The sequence below is a fragment of the Hippocampus bargibanti genome, linkage group LG17 (assembly GCF_051943395.1).
Source record: "Hippocampus bargibanti isolate YZ-2025 linkage group LG17, ASM5194339v1, whole genome shotgun sequence".
Lineage (NCBI taxonomy): Eukaryota > Metazoa > Chordata > Actinopteri > Syngnathiformes > Syngnathidae > Hippocampus > Hippocampus bargibanti.
In genome coordinates, this window is record NC_142750.1 from 13,830,438 (window position 1) to 13,846,242 (window position 15,805).

Consider the following 15,805-nt stretch of genomic DNA (forward strand, 5'->3'; position numbering starts at 1 on the left):
TTATCGGTGCTCGGTTGAATGACAAAAGGGTCCATCTTGTGGGCGTGTCCAGCCAATCAACATGCCCCCTGATCCGAGCCGAATGGCTAAGCTAACAACGTAGCTGCTAATTCAATTTAACACCAGTCTAAACGTCTTCAGTATAATCAAATATACGCGATTTTGTACTTCTTTTGTTTTCCTAAACAGGGGCTTTGTAAGGCCATCCCGTTTCATCACAACCAGTGTTACACGTAGAGCATCTTTTGCTTGAAATTAGTCGGTGCGTCCCGTTGGAGCTCTTTCGAAAGGGCTAACTCGGGGGAGAAAGGCCAAGGAAATCTCACGAATACCCAACAGCTTCTCTTTCTCACAAAGGAACAGAGTCTCCAAAATGAGAGGTTCTTACGGAGACCGAGACAGAGACCGCGGTCGCGACAGGGGGTGAGAATTTTCACTAAATCAATTTTAGCTCGAAAGCTAACAGCATCTCTTGTTTGAGCGCATTCCACGTTTGATACCAACACCACAAAAACACACAGTCTCGATTTTAATGAAGAATACAGACTAATACGTTTCTATCTTTTGTCATCATGTTACAGAAGTCCCCGTTTCGGGTCAAGCAGCAGAAGCGGCTCATCTTCGTTTAAAAAAACCAGCAATCTTGGCGAGCGTTTGCGGAAGAAAAGATGGGATCTGGACCAACTACCCAAATTTGAGAAGAACTTTTACCACGAGCATCCGGAAGTACAACGCATGGCTGAGGTATATTTTCGCTGAATTAATTCATTCAACTACAATTTAAGGTTGAGCCTCTTAAACCACAGCATCATCATCATTTGGATTCTCACACTACTCCCACAGTATGACGTCGAGGAGTACAGAAAGAAGAAAGAAATAACTATTAGGGGTTCAGGCTGCCCAAAACCGGTCACTGCATTCCATCAAGCAAAGTTTCCTCGTAAGTATCCTCAAATCTGATCTTGAGGTGGCAAGCGCCTGGTGGTCGGGCCTACACCCATGGGGCCCCGTCGGGCCTAGCCCGAAGAGGAAACGTGGGTCCCCATGGGAGGGGCAGGAGGGGTCGGTCGGGTTCACTGTGAGCTGGGCGGCAACCAAAGGCGGGGACCCTGGCGGTCCGATCCTCGACTGCAGAAGCTAGTTCTTGGCACGGAGGAGCCCGAGCTGGTGCGCGAGGTCGAAAAGTTCCGACTAGACATAGTTGGGCTTGCCTCCACACACAGCCTGGGTTCTGGTACCAGCCTTCTCGAGAGGGGTTGGACTCTCTTTCACTCTGGAGTAGCCCACGGTGACAGGCGTAGAGCATACTTATTGCCCCCCGGCTCGCCGCCTGTACGTTGGGCTTCGCCCCGGTAGACGAAAGGGTTGCTTCACTCCGCCTTCGGGTGGGGGGGACGGCTTCTGACTGTTGTTGTGCATATGCACCAAACAGCACTTCAGTGTAGCCATCCTTTTTGGAGACCTTAGAGGGTGTGCTGGAGAGTACTCCCCTTGGGGACTCCCTTGTTCTGCTGGGTGATTTCAATACTCATGTGGGCAATGACAATGAGACAGAGAGGGCCGTGATTGGGAGGAACGGCCCCCCCGGTCAAAACCCGAGTGGTGTTTTATTATTGGACGTCTGTGCTCGACACGGATTGTCTATAACAAACACTTTATTCAAACATAAGGGTGTCCATATGTGCACATGGCACCAGGACACCCTTGGTCGCAGTTCAATGATTGACTTCGTAGTTGTATCATCGGTTTGCGGCTTCATGTTTTGGCTAGATGGCCTGTGGGACCCCTGAGACAGCTGACAGATAACGAATAGCCAAGCGGAATGCAGCCTCGGTGGTCGCCGAGGCAAAGACACGGGCATGGGAAGAATTCGATGAGGCCATGGAAGCCGACTTCCGGACCGCTTCGAGGAAATTCTGGTCCAACATCCAGCGTCTCAGGAGGGGAAAGCAGTGCACCACAACACTGTGTACAGTGAGGATGGGGCGCTGCAGACCTCGACTCGAGACGTCGCGAACCGGTGGGCAGAGTACTTCGAAGACCTCCTCAACTCCACCAACACGTCTTTCTTGGAGGAAGCAGTGTCTGGGGACTCTGAGGTGGGCTCTCCGATCTCTGTGGTTGAAGTCACCGAGGTGGTTAAAAGCTCCTCGGTGGAAAGGCTTCCCTGGAAATGTCTCTTGAGGTGTTCTAGAGGGGCGGGTCCGTCGGAAAGTCGAGCCTCAGATTGTGGAGGAGCAGTGTGGTTTTCGTCCCGGCCACGGAACAGTGGACCAGCGCTACACCCTTAGCAGGGTCCTCGAGGGTGCATGGGAATTCGCCCAACCAGTCTACATGTGCTTTGTGTACTTGGTGAAAGCGTTTGACCGTGTCCCTCGTGGAGTTCTGTGGAGGGTGCTTCGGGAGTATGGGGTACAGGAGCGCCTGATACGGGCCGTTCGGTCCCTATACGACCGATGTCAGAGTCTGGTTCGCATTGCCGGCAGTAAGTTGGAATCGTTTCCAGTGAGGGTGGGCTCCACCAAGGCTGCCCTTTGTCACCGATTCTGTTCATAACCTTTATGGACAGCCGAAGCGTTGAAGGTTTCCGTTTTTGAGGCCTCAGTATAGCATCTCTGCTTTTTGCAGATGACGTGGTACTGTTGGGGCCTTCAAGCGGAGCTCTCCAACTCTCTCTCGAGCGTTTCGCAGCCGAATGTGAAGCGGTTGGGGTGAGAATCAGCACCTCCAAACTAAGACAATGGTTCTCAGTCGGAAAAGGGTGGAATGCCCTCTCAGGGTAGGGGAGGAGATCTTGGCTCAAGTGGAGGAGTTTAAGTATCTGCGAGTCTTGTTCACGAATGAGGGTCTGAGCGAGCGAGAGGTCGATAGGCGGATCGGTGCGGCGTCTGCTGTGATGCGGACTTTGTACCGATTTGTCGTGGTGAAGAAGGAGCTGAGCCAAAAAGCAAAGCTCTCTATTTACCGGTCGATCTACATCCCAACCCCCATCTATGGTCACGAGCTATGGGTTGTGACCGTAAGAACGAGATCCCGGGTCCAAGCAGCCGAAATGAACTTTCTCCGTAGGGTGTCCGGGCTCTCCCTTAGAGATAAGGTTTGAAGCTTGGTCCCCCGGGAGAGGCTCAGAGTCGAGCCGCTTCTCCTCTACATAGAGAGGAGCCAGATGAGGTGGCTCGGGCATCTGATTAGGATGCCCCCTGGATGCCTCCCTGGTGAGGTGTTCCGAGCGGAGCCCCACTGGCAGGAGACCCCGGGGACGCTGGAGAGACTATGTCTCCCAGCTGGCCTGGGAACGCCTCGGGATCCGCCAGGATGAGCTGGAAGAAGTGGCTGGGGAGAGGGAAGTCTGGGCATCCCTACTGAAGCTGCTGCCCCCGCGACCCGACCCCAGATAAGTGGCAGAAGATAAATGGATGGCGGTGGCAAAAGTATTCTCACTCTGTACTTATGTAACAATACTAACCCCCTTGGTACTCATGTTTTCATAGGAGACAAATTAAATTCATGCAAAGTAAAAGTAAAGAAAAAAAAAATTTATTTTTTAGCAAAATAGTCATGACAAAGCATGTCTCTTTTCCGTTTAGAATATGTACTGGATGTCTTGATGCAGCAAAATTTCAAGGAGCCAACCGCCATCCAGGCTCAAGGATTCCCTTTAGCCCTCAGCGGGAGAGACATGGTGGGAATTGCGCAGACTGGCTCGGGGAAGACTCTGTCGGTAAGATATATCTTTTAATTAGGCATGCATGTTAGTGTCAATTGTTTGGCTATCTGAGCCCTGCAATAGTCCGGCCAACAGTCCAGAGTAGGGGTGCTCACACTTTTTCATCATGGGAGCTACTTTTGAAATGACCAAGTCAAAATGAGCTACCCATTATATGAACCCTTGAAATACGTCTCTGTCAGCTCTCAGCCGTACAGGAGTGGTCCATCGATGAAAAGTTTTCTTCAGCCGTCATCTGTACTTCTTTGAAGGTGTCGGACGTTTCGCTTCTTATCCAAGAAACTTCGTCAGCAAACTAAAGTCTTACTGGTAGTTTAGGTCCTATATATATATATATCCCTACTGCCCAGACATGGCGGTGCCGGACTCTGCTATGATTGGTCCCTGCTCTCAGGATGGGGGGAGCAGAGTACTACTCCCTGCAGCCCCACTGATAGTTCCTATTGTCCTGACTAACGACTAGCCTGATTGCCCCACCTCGACCGGTATCACCTCCTCAGTATTACTAATCCTATGTTGCCTAAGCAGGCTATTGTATGAACGATCCAAATTGAACCTCACCCCACCAAACCGGTTTAATGAAGGATTTAGTTGTTTTATGAAAATCGCTTCTTTTACTCCCCTTTCAAACCATCTATGTTCTTTCGCTAAGATTTTAACCTCATTGTTGTCAAATGAGTGGTTGCTAGCTTTTAGGTGCAAATGTACTGCCCATTGAGGCCCACTAGTATTATCCCTGCCATGTTGATAAAGTCTTTTTTTGAGAATTTGTTGAGTCTTCCCAATGTACTGCTCTTTACAATTTTTATTCTTACAGAGTATTGAATAAACTACATGACTTTGTTTTTTTTTTGGCAGCCTATCTTTTGGATGCACTAATTTTTGCCTTAAAGTGTTTATCGGTTTGAAATAAGTAGGAATTTTGTGTTGCCAAAGGACTCTTTGTAGTTTTTCAGAAACTCCTGCAATGTAAGGTACTGCTATATAGGGCCTAAACTACCAGTAAGACTTTAGTTTGCTGACGAAGTTTCTTGGATAAGAAGCGAAACGTCCGACGTACAACACTGAAGTACAGATGACGGCTGAAGAAACCTTTTCATCGATGAACCCTTGAAATGTATGATTATATTTATTGAGTAATATATCGAGGATTCATGCAACTTATGTTGATGTATGTATAACCACATCTGCAACCACATATGTTGCACAACACAATGTAATTACAGTAAAGTCTCGTTATATCGATATTCAAGGGAGTCTGAAAAAATATTGATATAACCGGGACTATCGATATATCCGACCCTGTTTGCATGTAATTTTCTCCGCGCGTGCATAGAAATAGTATCGATATAACCGGGACTATTGATATATCCGATATCGATATAACGAGACTTTACTGTATGTATTTTTTTGCCATTCACTCTGATAACTGGCAGACAAGAAAAACACACTTTGAAAATGACATTGTGAAATAAAGTCCTCCTCCCATTCCGGATGAAAGTGATCCTTTTTTTTCTTCTCACTTGGTCCAGCTGTCCCACTCAATTTTATACCTTATCCTACGTTTAACAGGGAAAAAAACGAGTGAAAAATTAGGATGTAACCAACGACTAGCTTGTTAACTTTGCAAAACTCAGGGGCGTTGTTTGAGCGCGCAGTGTACCTTAAAATAATGCAATGTCATCTGTGTGATTGTCCGATGTACCAATCAAGTGAAGGGATGGCTAATAGGCTGACGTGTAGTTTTTATTCCAAACAACTCAATTTTATCACCTTGTCATGTGATCTACCAATAGTGCCTTGGAGATCAACTGGCAGATTGCGATCAACGTGTTGAGCACCCCTGGTCCAGAGTATACCAAATCTGTCACCCACATCTGTTTCTCTTTTCTCCACTGAAACACATAAAAAAAATATAATAATATCCAAATTGTCTCTTCCGCACCACTGCCGCCAATGATCACAATAGTAAACAAAGTGTTCAATGAAAGAAGGAAATCTAACTCTTGTATCGGATCACATTAGATTGCTCAAAAATGACAAAAAAAAGTTCAATTTGCACAAGTCATCACTGTCATTAATGTTGATCGTGTTCTTCATAATTGATCAAATTGGATCCCTTTTTTCCCGTCCACAGTATCTGCTGCCATCCATTGTGCACATCAACCATCAGCCCTATCTGGAGCGTGGAGATGGGCCCATTGTACGTAAGGAGAAGCAAAGAATAGTAATTCCTGACAGTTATGTGCTGCGGATTTATAAGACCATGTTAGAATGAGCATTCTTCGCAGTGATTTCCCAACCATTGGCAAATCATTGGTTGTCTCACTAGACAATATCCAAGTCAAAGTGATTGTCATGAAAATTCAGGGATGCATCTTTGCTGCGCCCTTGCGCCATTTACGCATTTTGACAGCCACTGGGGCAATTTTGTAACTCAACTGCGCCAGCACAAGTCTGTTATGATTAGCGCACCTTGCTACATGATCGCCGCCACATATGACATACTTCTGTTACAATAGTGAAAGAAACAAATTTAGGTAAACAACTGTTTGTTTCCTTCACGGGTTTTAACTTTCGTCATCTGCCATCTTGCGTTACCAATCTCTAGCCATAATCACCTTGCACTTGTTTCTGTGCGTTCCAAAGTTGTGGTGGAGGGTATCTCTGGCTTTTTCGTGATCCGCCGGAAACTGACGAAAGAGATAATCGAATATTCATATACCCATGGTGAATTGCAACACAGTGATAACTTACAAACTTAATTGGTTCCTAGAAAGTGTGTTCAAGGTGAAAAATGTGTCTGCCTTATGGAGGACACTGATTTGCTGTGGCGACCCCTTGAAGGGAAAAGCCGAAAGGAAAAGAAGATTTCCCATAAGAAATCATTAAAAATGACAATAATCCGTTCCCAGCGCCCCATAATACATAATTTTCTACTAAATAAGTCATAAAACTACACAAAATATACCGTATTTTATGTATAATAAATGTGCTATTGGATTGTAATTAAAGAAATAGTATAGTAAAGTCGTTTTATTGACCTTTGTGATGTAGTTGCCTCTTGATGATATCCAAGTGAAGTTGCCGTGCTTTCTCACTCACAATGTTCCCTGCTAGCTATCTGCTTTTCGTTAATCCAAATCAACAGAAGTTTTTCAACCGCTTCTATTGCCTGAGACCGTTGCTTAGACAACACAGAAACTCCCTTAGCCACACGTAGCAATGGTCGACTTAGCATACTGGAACTGGGATGCTAAGTCACACAAACGCACACCTCATTCGTGTTTTTCGATGATCTCCTTCTGTGCGACCGTAATTTCCTTTTGTGTCCTCCTCGGCTTAACACTAGCCTGTGGTGGGGTGCTGTTCGGTCCCATAATTGCAAAAGTACTCCACGCGATAGTAAACCACGTGTGCACTCAAAGGCGGTGTGGAAAACTAGTTTACTACCCACCGTGGCGTTGTTCGACCGTGTGGTTTGGTGTTCATCCGCCGAAAACTAGTCCGCCAGCCACCGTGGCGCTGTGTGGTTTGCTTCGTCCGCCGAACACTGGTTTGTATGCCAAGATTATAGTCTCGCGAATGTAATGTTCGTAAGGCGAAAAGTTTGTGAGCTAAAGCGTTCATAAGCCCATTTTATATTCGATATTTAAATTGAACATGGCGGATGTTTTCAAGATGAAGTGTGAGAACAGGAGTAAAACTCTTCAAGACAATAAAAACAGGCAGCACACAAACACAGTCTCGTTTTTTTTTAAGAAACAATCGAATAAGTCTGCAGAGGGTTGTGACAATTTGTTGCAGCAAACTGCTACTAATGATTCAAATTTAATGGATATTGGCAATGACGTCAGAGCTGTTGCAGCACATTGGAAATGTTCCAAGCAAAGACATTTGTTGAAGTAGACACTAGTAAGAAATATTGTGCTAAATCTGTTGTCTTTGTCTTTTCTGTCATGTAATGTAGAATATATTAATAGCACAGGATTGATTGTTGATATATTAGAAACATAAATTGTATTCAAATGTTGTTTTTTTCATTTGCAAATTAGAAATATGCTCCAATGAATGTATTTTGGTTTATTTCGTTCAGTTTACTATACTTTGGCAATCTGGTTAAATCGGGCCCCATCAATTTTAGAATTTGACCCCCTTTCCAGAAACTGGACCACTTTTTAAATTTCCCAGATGCATCCCTGAAAATGCATAGTGTGTGCTCTGGCTCGGGTGAGGAACAAGCACTGCCTTATGCTATTCTATCCATCCTCTCTGTAGTGCTTGGTTCTGGCCCCCACAAGAGAACTGGCGCAGCAGGTCCAGCAGGTGGCGTCCGATTATGGGAAATCATCTCGCATTAAAACCACTTGTGTGTACGGTGGTGCTCCCAAAGGACCCCAGATCCGAGATCTGGAGAGAGGTTTGCACTATTGACCCTTGAATATTTGTATCCGCATTCTATCGGTATTAACTTGATGACGAAAATGTATTCCCAGATTTTCATTGAATGTATTTCCCCCCTGAGAACAGTTCACGTCTGAATTTATGGGCTTGAACATTTTTCGATTCACTTCCACCTTATATTTTCCTGTCATTTTTTTTTTTTGTTTCCCCCTTTTCACTCTCCCAGGGGTGGAAATTTGCATCGCCACTCCGGGTCGTCTGATTGACTTTCTTGAGGCAGGCAAGACAAACCTGCGGCGTTGCACATATTTAGTTTTGGATGAAGCTGACCGCATGCTGGACATGGGATTTGAACCTCAGATTCGCAAAATTGTGGACCAGATCAGGGTAATTAATGCCAGTAGCAAACGTTTTTGATGCCGTTTCTCAACTGCAATAAATTGCGCACGTCCAGCCCGATAGACAGACGTTGATGTGGAGCGCCACCTGGCCAAAAGAGGTGCGTCAACTTGCTGAAGACTTCCTCAAAGACTACGTGCAGATCAATGTGGGCGCACTCGAGTTGAGCGCGAACCACAACATCCTTCAGATCGTTGATGTGTGCATGGATAGTGAAAAGGTCAACAAGTAAGTACGGTACTTTGTTGCATTTGCACACCTGGTGACATCTTATTTGTAATCATTTATCTTTATTTTATTTGATTTACTTGTTTTTTTAAAATAATCATTTATGTGCTGCTCGACTCTTGACTGGTACACGTAAGAGGGAGCATATAACTCCTACTCTAGCATCCCTTCACTGGCTCCCTATACATGTTAGTTATTTTCAGGATCTTATTGCTCAGCGTGATTCCGACTTGATCTTGGTTTTACTCCCTGGTGCTTTCTACTATCTTTGTGACTGCTTTATTTTTCCCGTATATGATAGCTGTCCATGTTAAGCACTTTGTTACAGCTTCAGCTGTTGTTGAAGCGCTATATAAATCAATATGTATTGTATTGTATTTATTTATTGAGTATAATGATCTTCTCATAGCAGCAGACACCGGTTCCCTCTCTATTCTCACGCTTCTTGATCTATTTGACACCATTTCTGACCCCATCCTGCTCAACCGACTTTCCACTCTGGGCGTCACACACACCCCACTTAGCTGGTTTCACTCTTACCTCACTGGCCGCTCACAGTTTATCCAAATTAACTCATTCACTTCACGGTCCTCCCCTGTGTCTTCTGGTGTGACCCCAAGGGTCTGTCCTGGGGCCCCTTCTCTTTATTATATACCTTCTTCCCCTTGGTGATATCTTCCGCAATTTTGGCATTCACTTTCACTGCTTCGCGGATGACACCCAGCTCTACCTCTCCAGTAAACCCGACGCCTCTCTTCCACCTGCATCCCTTACACTTTGCCTCTCAGAAATTAAATCCTGGTTTTCTCATAACTTTGTCAAACTAAACAGCGAAAAAACGGAACTTCTTCTTGTCTGTACAAAATCCACCCTTCGCAAAGCAAACCGTTTCTCTCTCACCATTGACAGTTCTACCGTGCCCCCCGCCCTTCTGGTCAAGAGCCTGGGTGTCATCCTCGATTGCTCACTATCTTTTCACTCCCATATAAATAACATCACTCGGTCTGCATATTTCCACCTCCGTAATATCAATCGTGTCCGTCCCTCTCTCACCCCTCACACCACTGCTATCTCCTCATCCACAGTCTCGTCACCTCCCGTATCTATTATTGTAATTCACTTTTTTTCGAGGTCAATCAAAAATGTCTCCATAAACGCCACCTAGTCCAAAATTCCTCAAAATTCCCGGATCATCACTAGAACCCCCTCCTTTCACCACATCACCCCTGTCCTCCAGCAGCTCCACTGGCTCTCTGTTAAACTTTGTATTGAATTCAAAATAATTCTGTTTACATTTAAAGTCATCCATAACCTTGCCCTCCCCTATCTGTCTGACCGACTTCAAATCAATCAGATCCTCTTCCTCCCTCTGCCCGTCTCACAACGATGGGGTGCAGAGCTTTCAGCCGCTCCGCTCCAAAACTCTGGAACTCACTTCCGCCTAACATCCGTAACATTGACTCCCTTCCTACTTTTAAATCTCACCTGAAAACCCATCTGTTTAAACTTGCTTTTGTGGTCTAGTTTTATTATTTATTGTTTTATGTATTGTTTTTATTGTAAAGTGTCCTTGGGTGTTCAGAAAGGCGCTCGTAAATTAAATGTATTATTATTATTTATTGATGTCAGGTTGGTACAGTTGATGGAAGAAATTATGGCTGAGAAAGAGAACAAGACTATCATCTTTGTTGAGACCAAGAAGCGGTGTGATGACCTCACACGTAGGATGAGGCGTGATGGGTGAGCTGAGGAGGGCGCTGAGGAACTCTCGGTTAAGTGACCGACTGATTTATGATTTATGTATTTATTTATTTCCACAGGTGGCCAGCAATGTGCATCCATGGTGACAAGAGCCAGCCAGAGCGGGACTGGGTGTTGACAGGTACCACAAACACACACACAAACGGTCACAACGGAGCGAACTGCATTTGAATTCTCTCTTTTTGTGTTTCAAGAGTTTCGCAGTGGCAAAGCTCCAATCCTCATCGCTACTGATGTGGCTTCTCGGGGTTTGGGTATGTCCTGAGTGCCGCAACGTCACTCGCACTATACACAAACTGTTTCCTTGCGTAGGGTCAAGAGTAAGGCACTTGCACATAGCGCTCTCTTAGTTGATGAAGACAAATGATGCTTTGCTTCTGGGATCGGTGCGCATCTACGAAGCAAATCATGTTTGCAGTCAAGCGAAGACCTTTAGAGATGAATGTAAGGTGTCTTTAGGAGGTGAGACTCGTCATCCAGATGGAGCCTGAACCTAATTCTATGTTTATTTTGTTTTCTTTTCATTTTATTTATTTTTGTTTGTTTCCAAGTCTTTCTTCTGCCAACTAGAAGTACACAGGCCCTCGGGAGCCTGCAGCCGGACCTAGGCATGACTAATCGAAAGCCAACTTTTGGGAGAGAGACGGCCCGATTAATCGGTCCCCACACAGCCACCCCTGAGCCCACAAAGCACACAATGCTCCTCCCCCCCCCCCCCCTTTGCCAGGACGCCGACCGCCTGGCTGACTGGAGAGGGTGCAGGAGGAGGGGCAAGCGTGGGGGGCTGCTGGGCTGTCCGGGTGGGCTTCCCTCAGCCGCGCCGTCGTCCAAGTGGCGCACCACACTGATTGGGGGCGCCGCAACCGGCAATCGAGCACGACTGTGACCCAACAATCAGCTGTCAGTTGGCGCCGGCGATGCCAAGCGACATTGTGGTGCGTCACGGGAACCGCGACTCATCCACCGGGAGCTGAGGGTGGATCGGAGCCAGAGTCGCCCGCCCGTGGACGGCTGCGCGCCCGCCCGCCCCAACGGTTCAGCCCCCCAAGCACCCCCACCGCCGCCGCCACCACCACCACCACCACCACTGGCTGTGGCGGCCGGCCTCTCCCTCTGCGCGGACGTCATGTCTGGTCCTGGCTGCCAGGAGTCCTGGCCTGGAGGAGTCACCTCTCTGTAATTGTTTGTCCGCCTTCCTTCCTCCCTCTTCCACACATCAGCTCAACGTCTTTCTTCTTCTTCTTCTTCTTCTACCTGTTATGTGTCATTGCTATATGCTTTCGTTCATTTGCAGATTGTAACTTTAGCTCCGCCCCCTGTCATTTCTAGTCCTTCCCCTATTGCGTAATCATTATTTGTATGGCGTCAAGCCAGACTTGTGCTGACGAGTCTTACTTGTCCACAAGCCACCTGCTGAATGCGACTTATGGGGCAAACTCATAGCTATTTCTTGTCCCTGAGCCTATCTAATCTGAGTAGGAAGCGGGGAATTGAGACTTTTAGGGAAATGTGTCACTTTTTTACTGGGCAGCCATTCTATTTTTATGCAATGGCTGCCCCCATCCCTCGTCTATTCGTTACATTTAGGTGCGCGAAGAATATTCCCCAACTAAATTGTTGTCTTTAGTACAATCCCTCTGGCCAACTTGGCTAGAGTGACATTACAGAAGCCAAAATGGTATAATGTAGTTTTTCTCGATTGTTAGCGCGAGGGCCATGTGACAACAAGTGGGAGAATGCGCTCCGTCCACATTCTCCACTTCTTTGTTTGCTGACCTCTCAGGACTGGTGAGAGCTTTTAGATTGGGGTTAGTCATGTATCCTGTGATAATGGAATATAATACGTAATTACATTATTTCTGATAGAGCCTCGGGCGGGTAAGTAAGTATCGCCTGCCCTCTTTCACTCCCCCCTCACCCCCCTCCTCCATCCAACGTCAACTTCAACGTGATGCTTCCTTTGAGCCATCTGTCATTAGAAACTCACCCCCCGCTGCAATTGTACTTTTTTTGTCACTGTTTTTAATCAATATGACCTCTGGCGGCGTGATTATGCCACTTGTGTACCGCGCAAAAATCAATTTTGCCGCAGAATTTATGGATTTACGCGTTGTTTTTTTTTTATATCAAATGCCTGACTCATAATAACATCTTCCTGGTTTGGGAAGCTCTGAAATGGCACACTGAATGTTAATCCAAATTATACAGCTTCCACAATGCCGTAGTGAAACAAATTGGCCGATTTATAGCTCCATATATTTTATTTGTCCAAGTCTTGACTCGTGGTAAGTAGTGAGTGCCACATAGGTGTATTTTGTACAAAAGAAAACTGTAAGTGCATCCGAGTGAGTCGGACTACGTGAAAAGCCTAAAAGTTGTCATAGGCAACGCAATGATTTTGTCGTGACGTCGTATTTTTCTGTTTCCCCCTTGCCTAACTTCTTCCATCGCACTGACCCCGTTCGGCTCCTTGCGATTCCTCTGAGTGACCAAAAGACGTGGAGGATGTGAAGTTTGTCATCAACTATGACTACCCCAATTCCTCGGAAGATTACATCCACCGCATCGGACGCACGGCCCGCAGCAACAACAAAGGCACCGCCTACACTTTCTTTACCCCGGGGAACCTCCGCCAGGCTCGTGATCTGATCCGGGTTCTGGAGGAGGCCAGGCAGGACATCAATCCCAAACTGCTGCAGCTGGTGGACACTGGACGTGGAGGAGGTGGAGGTGAGGGATGTTCTTGGAATACAGTGATACCTTGGCTTACGAACTTAATTGCTTCCCAGACAGAGTGTGTAAGGCCAGAAGTGGATTTCCCATAGGAAACCCTTCAAATGAGAATAATCCGTTCCCAGGTCCCCATAAAACATAATTTTCGTCTTTCTAATTTTCTAAGCCTTAAAACTACACAAAATATACCTTATTTTATGTATAATAAATGTTCTACGGTATTATGATGAAAGAAATAAACTGTATTGTATAATAAAGTGGTTTTATTGACCTTTGTGATGGTCGTTGATGGCTTGATGGAATGGAGTGGCCGCTTTCATCAGCATTCAACACTTGATGAGGAACGTCACCTTTCACCATCTTGAGGAATGAATGCTTTCTCTGTGATAATTTTATCCAGTTCCTCATCAATTGTGTTCTGTTTAGCTGGGTCGATAGCTTTTTGCATCAAGTGTACAGATGGCTTGTGCGCGTTGTTTGTGGAGCCTGATTGATGGGATATTTTAACCTTGCAGTCTACACTCTGCCTTTGAACTATCAAAGTTGAAACTCTGTCACTGTCGTCTGCCTGTCTCTTGAATGTTTAAACCACCTGCCCTCACTGCTGCGTTCTTGACCAATCACGTGGCTTTAACCGAACACTGGGGGCGAGGAATAGAGGGCAAAAACAGGCGGCTGCCCTTTTTGCCACATCACTCATTGAGACAGCTCAGAAAGAAGTTGGTATGCCAAGGTAAAATTTTCATCAATGTAACGTTCGTAAACCGAAAAGTTCGTCAGCCAAGGGGTTCGTAAACCGAGGTATCACTGTATTTTCAATAGTTGTCTCGACGAAAAGGTTTCTTCAGCACCACTTTGGTTCGCTGACGAAGCTCTTCGGATGAGATGTGAAATGTTCAAAGAAGTACAGACGAATGAAAGACACCTTTTCATCGATGGTTTGTTTCGCAGACGTAACGTTATGATCGCCGTACTAACGGCATGATTCCTTTCCTTCTCCAAGGTGGCCACCCCCGCTTCCGAGGCAGCTCCAGTTCCAACAATCCCAACCTGATGTACCAAGACGAGTGCGAGCGGCGAATGCGCTCCGTTGGTGGCGGTAGTTCCAGCAGTATCATCCGCGATTCCCGCGACAGTCGAGGCTCAAGCGGCCGGGATGGGAACCGCTTCCTCTCTTCGCCCTCTTCCTCGTCTCACAGGGATCGCAGCAGCAGGAACGGAGGTCACGGCTACGCTTCCGACTCCAGCTCACACCAAAAGGATAGTAGTCAGAGTGGTGGCAGTAGTACAAGCCAGTACAGCGCTCCCAGGGGGGGCTCCTCAGCTGTGGGATGTGATGTGGTACCGGTCCCACCCCTCTTGTTAGGACCCCAGCCTCTCATGGCCCAGCTGTTCAACCCGCCCCTGCCCCCAGTAGTCCTGATGGGCAACCCGTCCTTCCAGTATCCTCAGCCTCCGCCACCTTCACCCCCGCCCCCTCCCCCGCCCGGTACAGAGTAAACCGCACCCGGCCGCGCGTCATCACGAGGTAGCCACTCGACATGCTGATTTAATTTGATAAAAGGAGACTTAACCGGTCTTGGAAAAAACAAAGCTATTATGATTCTTTTTTATGGGAATAATTATCTGCCGTTAGTAGAGGAAATATTTGTCTTGGCAAGATTTATAAGTACAAGTCAACATCGTAAACTTCTGAACCATTCAAATGTGATGCTACTTTTGCGGTACATATTTGTCATTTTTAGATCAACTTTTCATAACCGGTGACACATTAAGAATTCTATGGAGGGGGGGGGATGCTTGCAACGAGTGAAATACTGGTATGCAAAACTGGCAAAGAAGAAATATGCCGTCAGATGTTACAAAAGCATATTTTTGACAAACTTAGCTATTCACATTCACCGTTTTGCATTATGGTTAAGTCCACATGCAAACAATTTGAAGCGGAAGGCGCTATGTAAGTATATTTTGTACAATACACACAGACAAAGCATTCTATTGTCACGTTTGCTCACTCTTTTTGACTAAAGGTGATTCAAAAATGTCTTCTGCGATAGGGAGCACTGCAGATATTTAGTTGGTTGGAAACGTCATGCTTTAAAAGAAAAAAAAAAGTCTTACTTTGTAGTGTTTCATTTAGCATGTCAAAACTTTTATGGGGTGTGTTTGTTTTCTTTTAATTCTCAGAAGTTTGATGACTAAACTGTGTGGTCAAAGCTTTGTAGCAGCGATGTTTATCCTTGTAGAATTTTTGACACCGATTAAAGCTCTTAGTTGTGTCACACTGTCGCAATCTTTGTTTTTTCCATGAAAGGTTAGGGGGGAAAAAACATTGTCATGTGTTGGGGTTTCATCATTCTGCTTAACAAATTGTCCTCTTCCAGCTTGAGGACAGGCAGCCCATCAGATGCAGTGGCGGACTGTCTTCTCTGCTGGCCTATAAACATGCATGCGAAATTTCAGATATCGTGAATCGGGATATTTTGGTACTTGCGACTCTTTGTGTGTGAGTAAAAAAATAATGTGAGCGTTACAAATGTGTAAATAAAACAA

General features: G+C 46.0%; 1 protein-coding gene across 1 annotated transcript; it reads left to right on the plus strand.

Moving 5' to 3' along the window:
* Positions 1 to 62: 62 nt before the first annotated feature.
* LOC148885887 (putative ATP-dependent RNA helicase DDX17) lies at positions 63 to 15,531 on the plus strand. Its single transcript, XM_089018871.1, has 13 exons — positions 63 to 423; positions 582 to 744; positions 844 to 940; positions 3,588 to 3,721; positions 5,865 to 5,930; positions 8,006 to 8,147; positions 8,358 to 8,518; positions 8,586 to 8,758; positions 10,388 to 10,498; positions 10,579 to 10,640; positions 10,714 to 10,773; positions 13,016 to 13,249; positions 14,256 to 15,531. Exons 1-13 carry the CDS (start codon positions 374 to 376, stop codon positions 14,750 to 14,752), a joined length of 1,950 nt encoding a protein of 649 aa, XP_088874997.1. The 5' UTR covers positions 63 to 373; the 3' UTR covers positions 14,753 to 15,531.
* The last annotated feature ends 274 nt before the right edge of the window (positions 15,532 to 15,805 follow it).

Bases quoted from the DNA above. Each gene is read 5' to 3' on its own strand.
- LOC148885887 (XM_089018871.1), top strand. From the start codon at position 374: ATGAGAGGTTCTTACGGAGACCGAGACAGAGACCGCGGTCGCGACAGG. The intron at 941-3,587 runs GTAAGTATCCTC...TTTTCCGTTTAG, and splicing joins CCATCAAGCAAAGTTTCCTC to AATATGTACTGGATGTCTTG. The intron at 8,148-8,357 runs GTTTGCACTATT...TCACTCTCCCAG, and splicing joins GATCCGAGATCTGGAGAGAG to GGGTGGAAATTTGCATCGCC.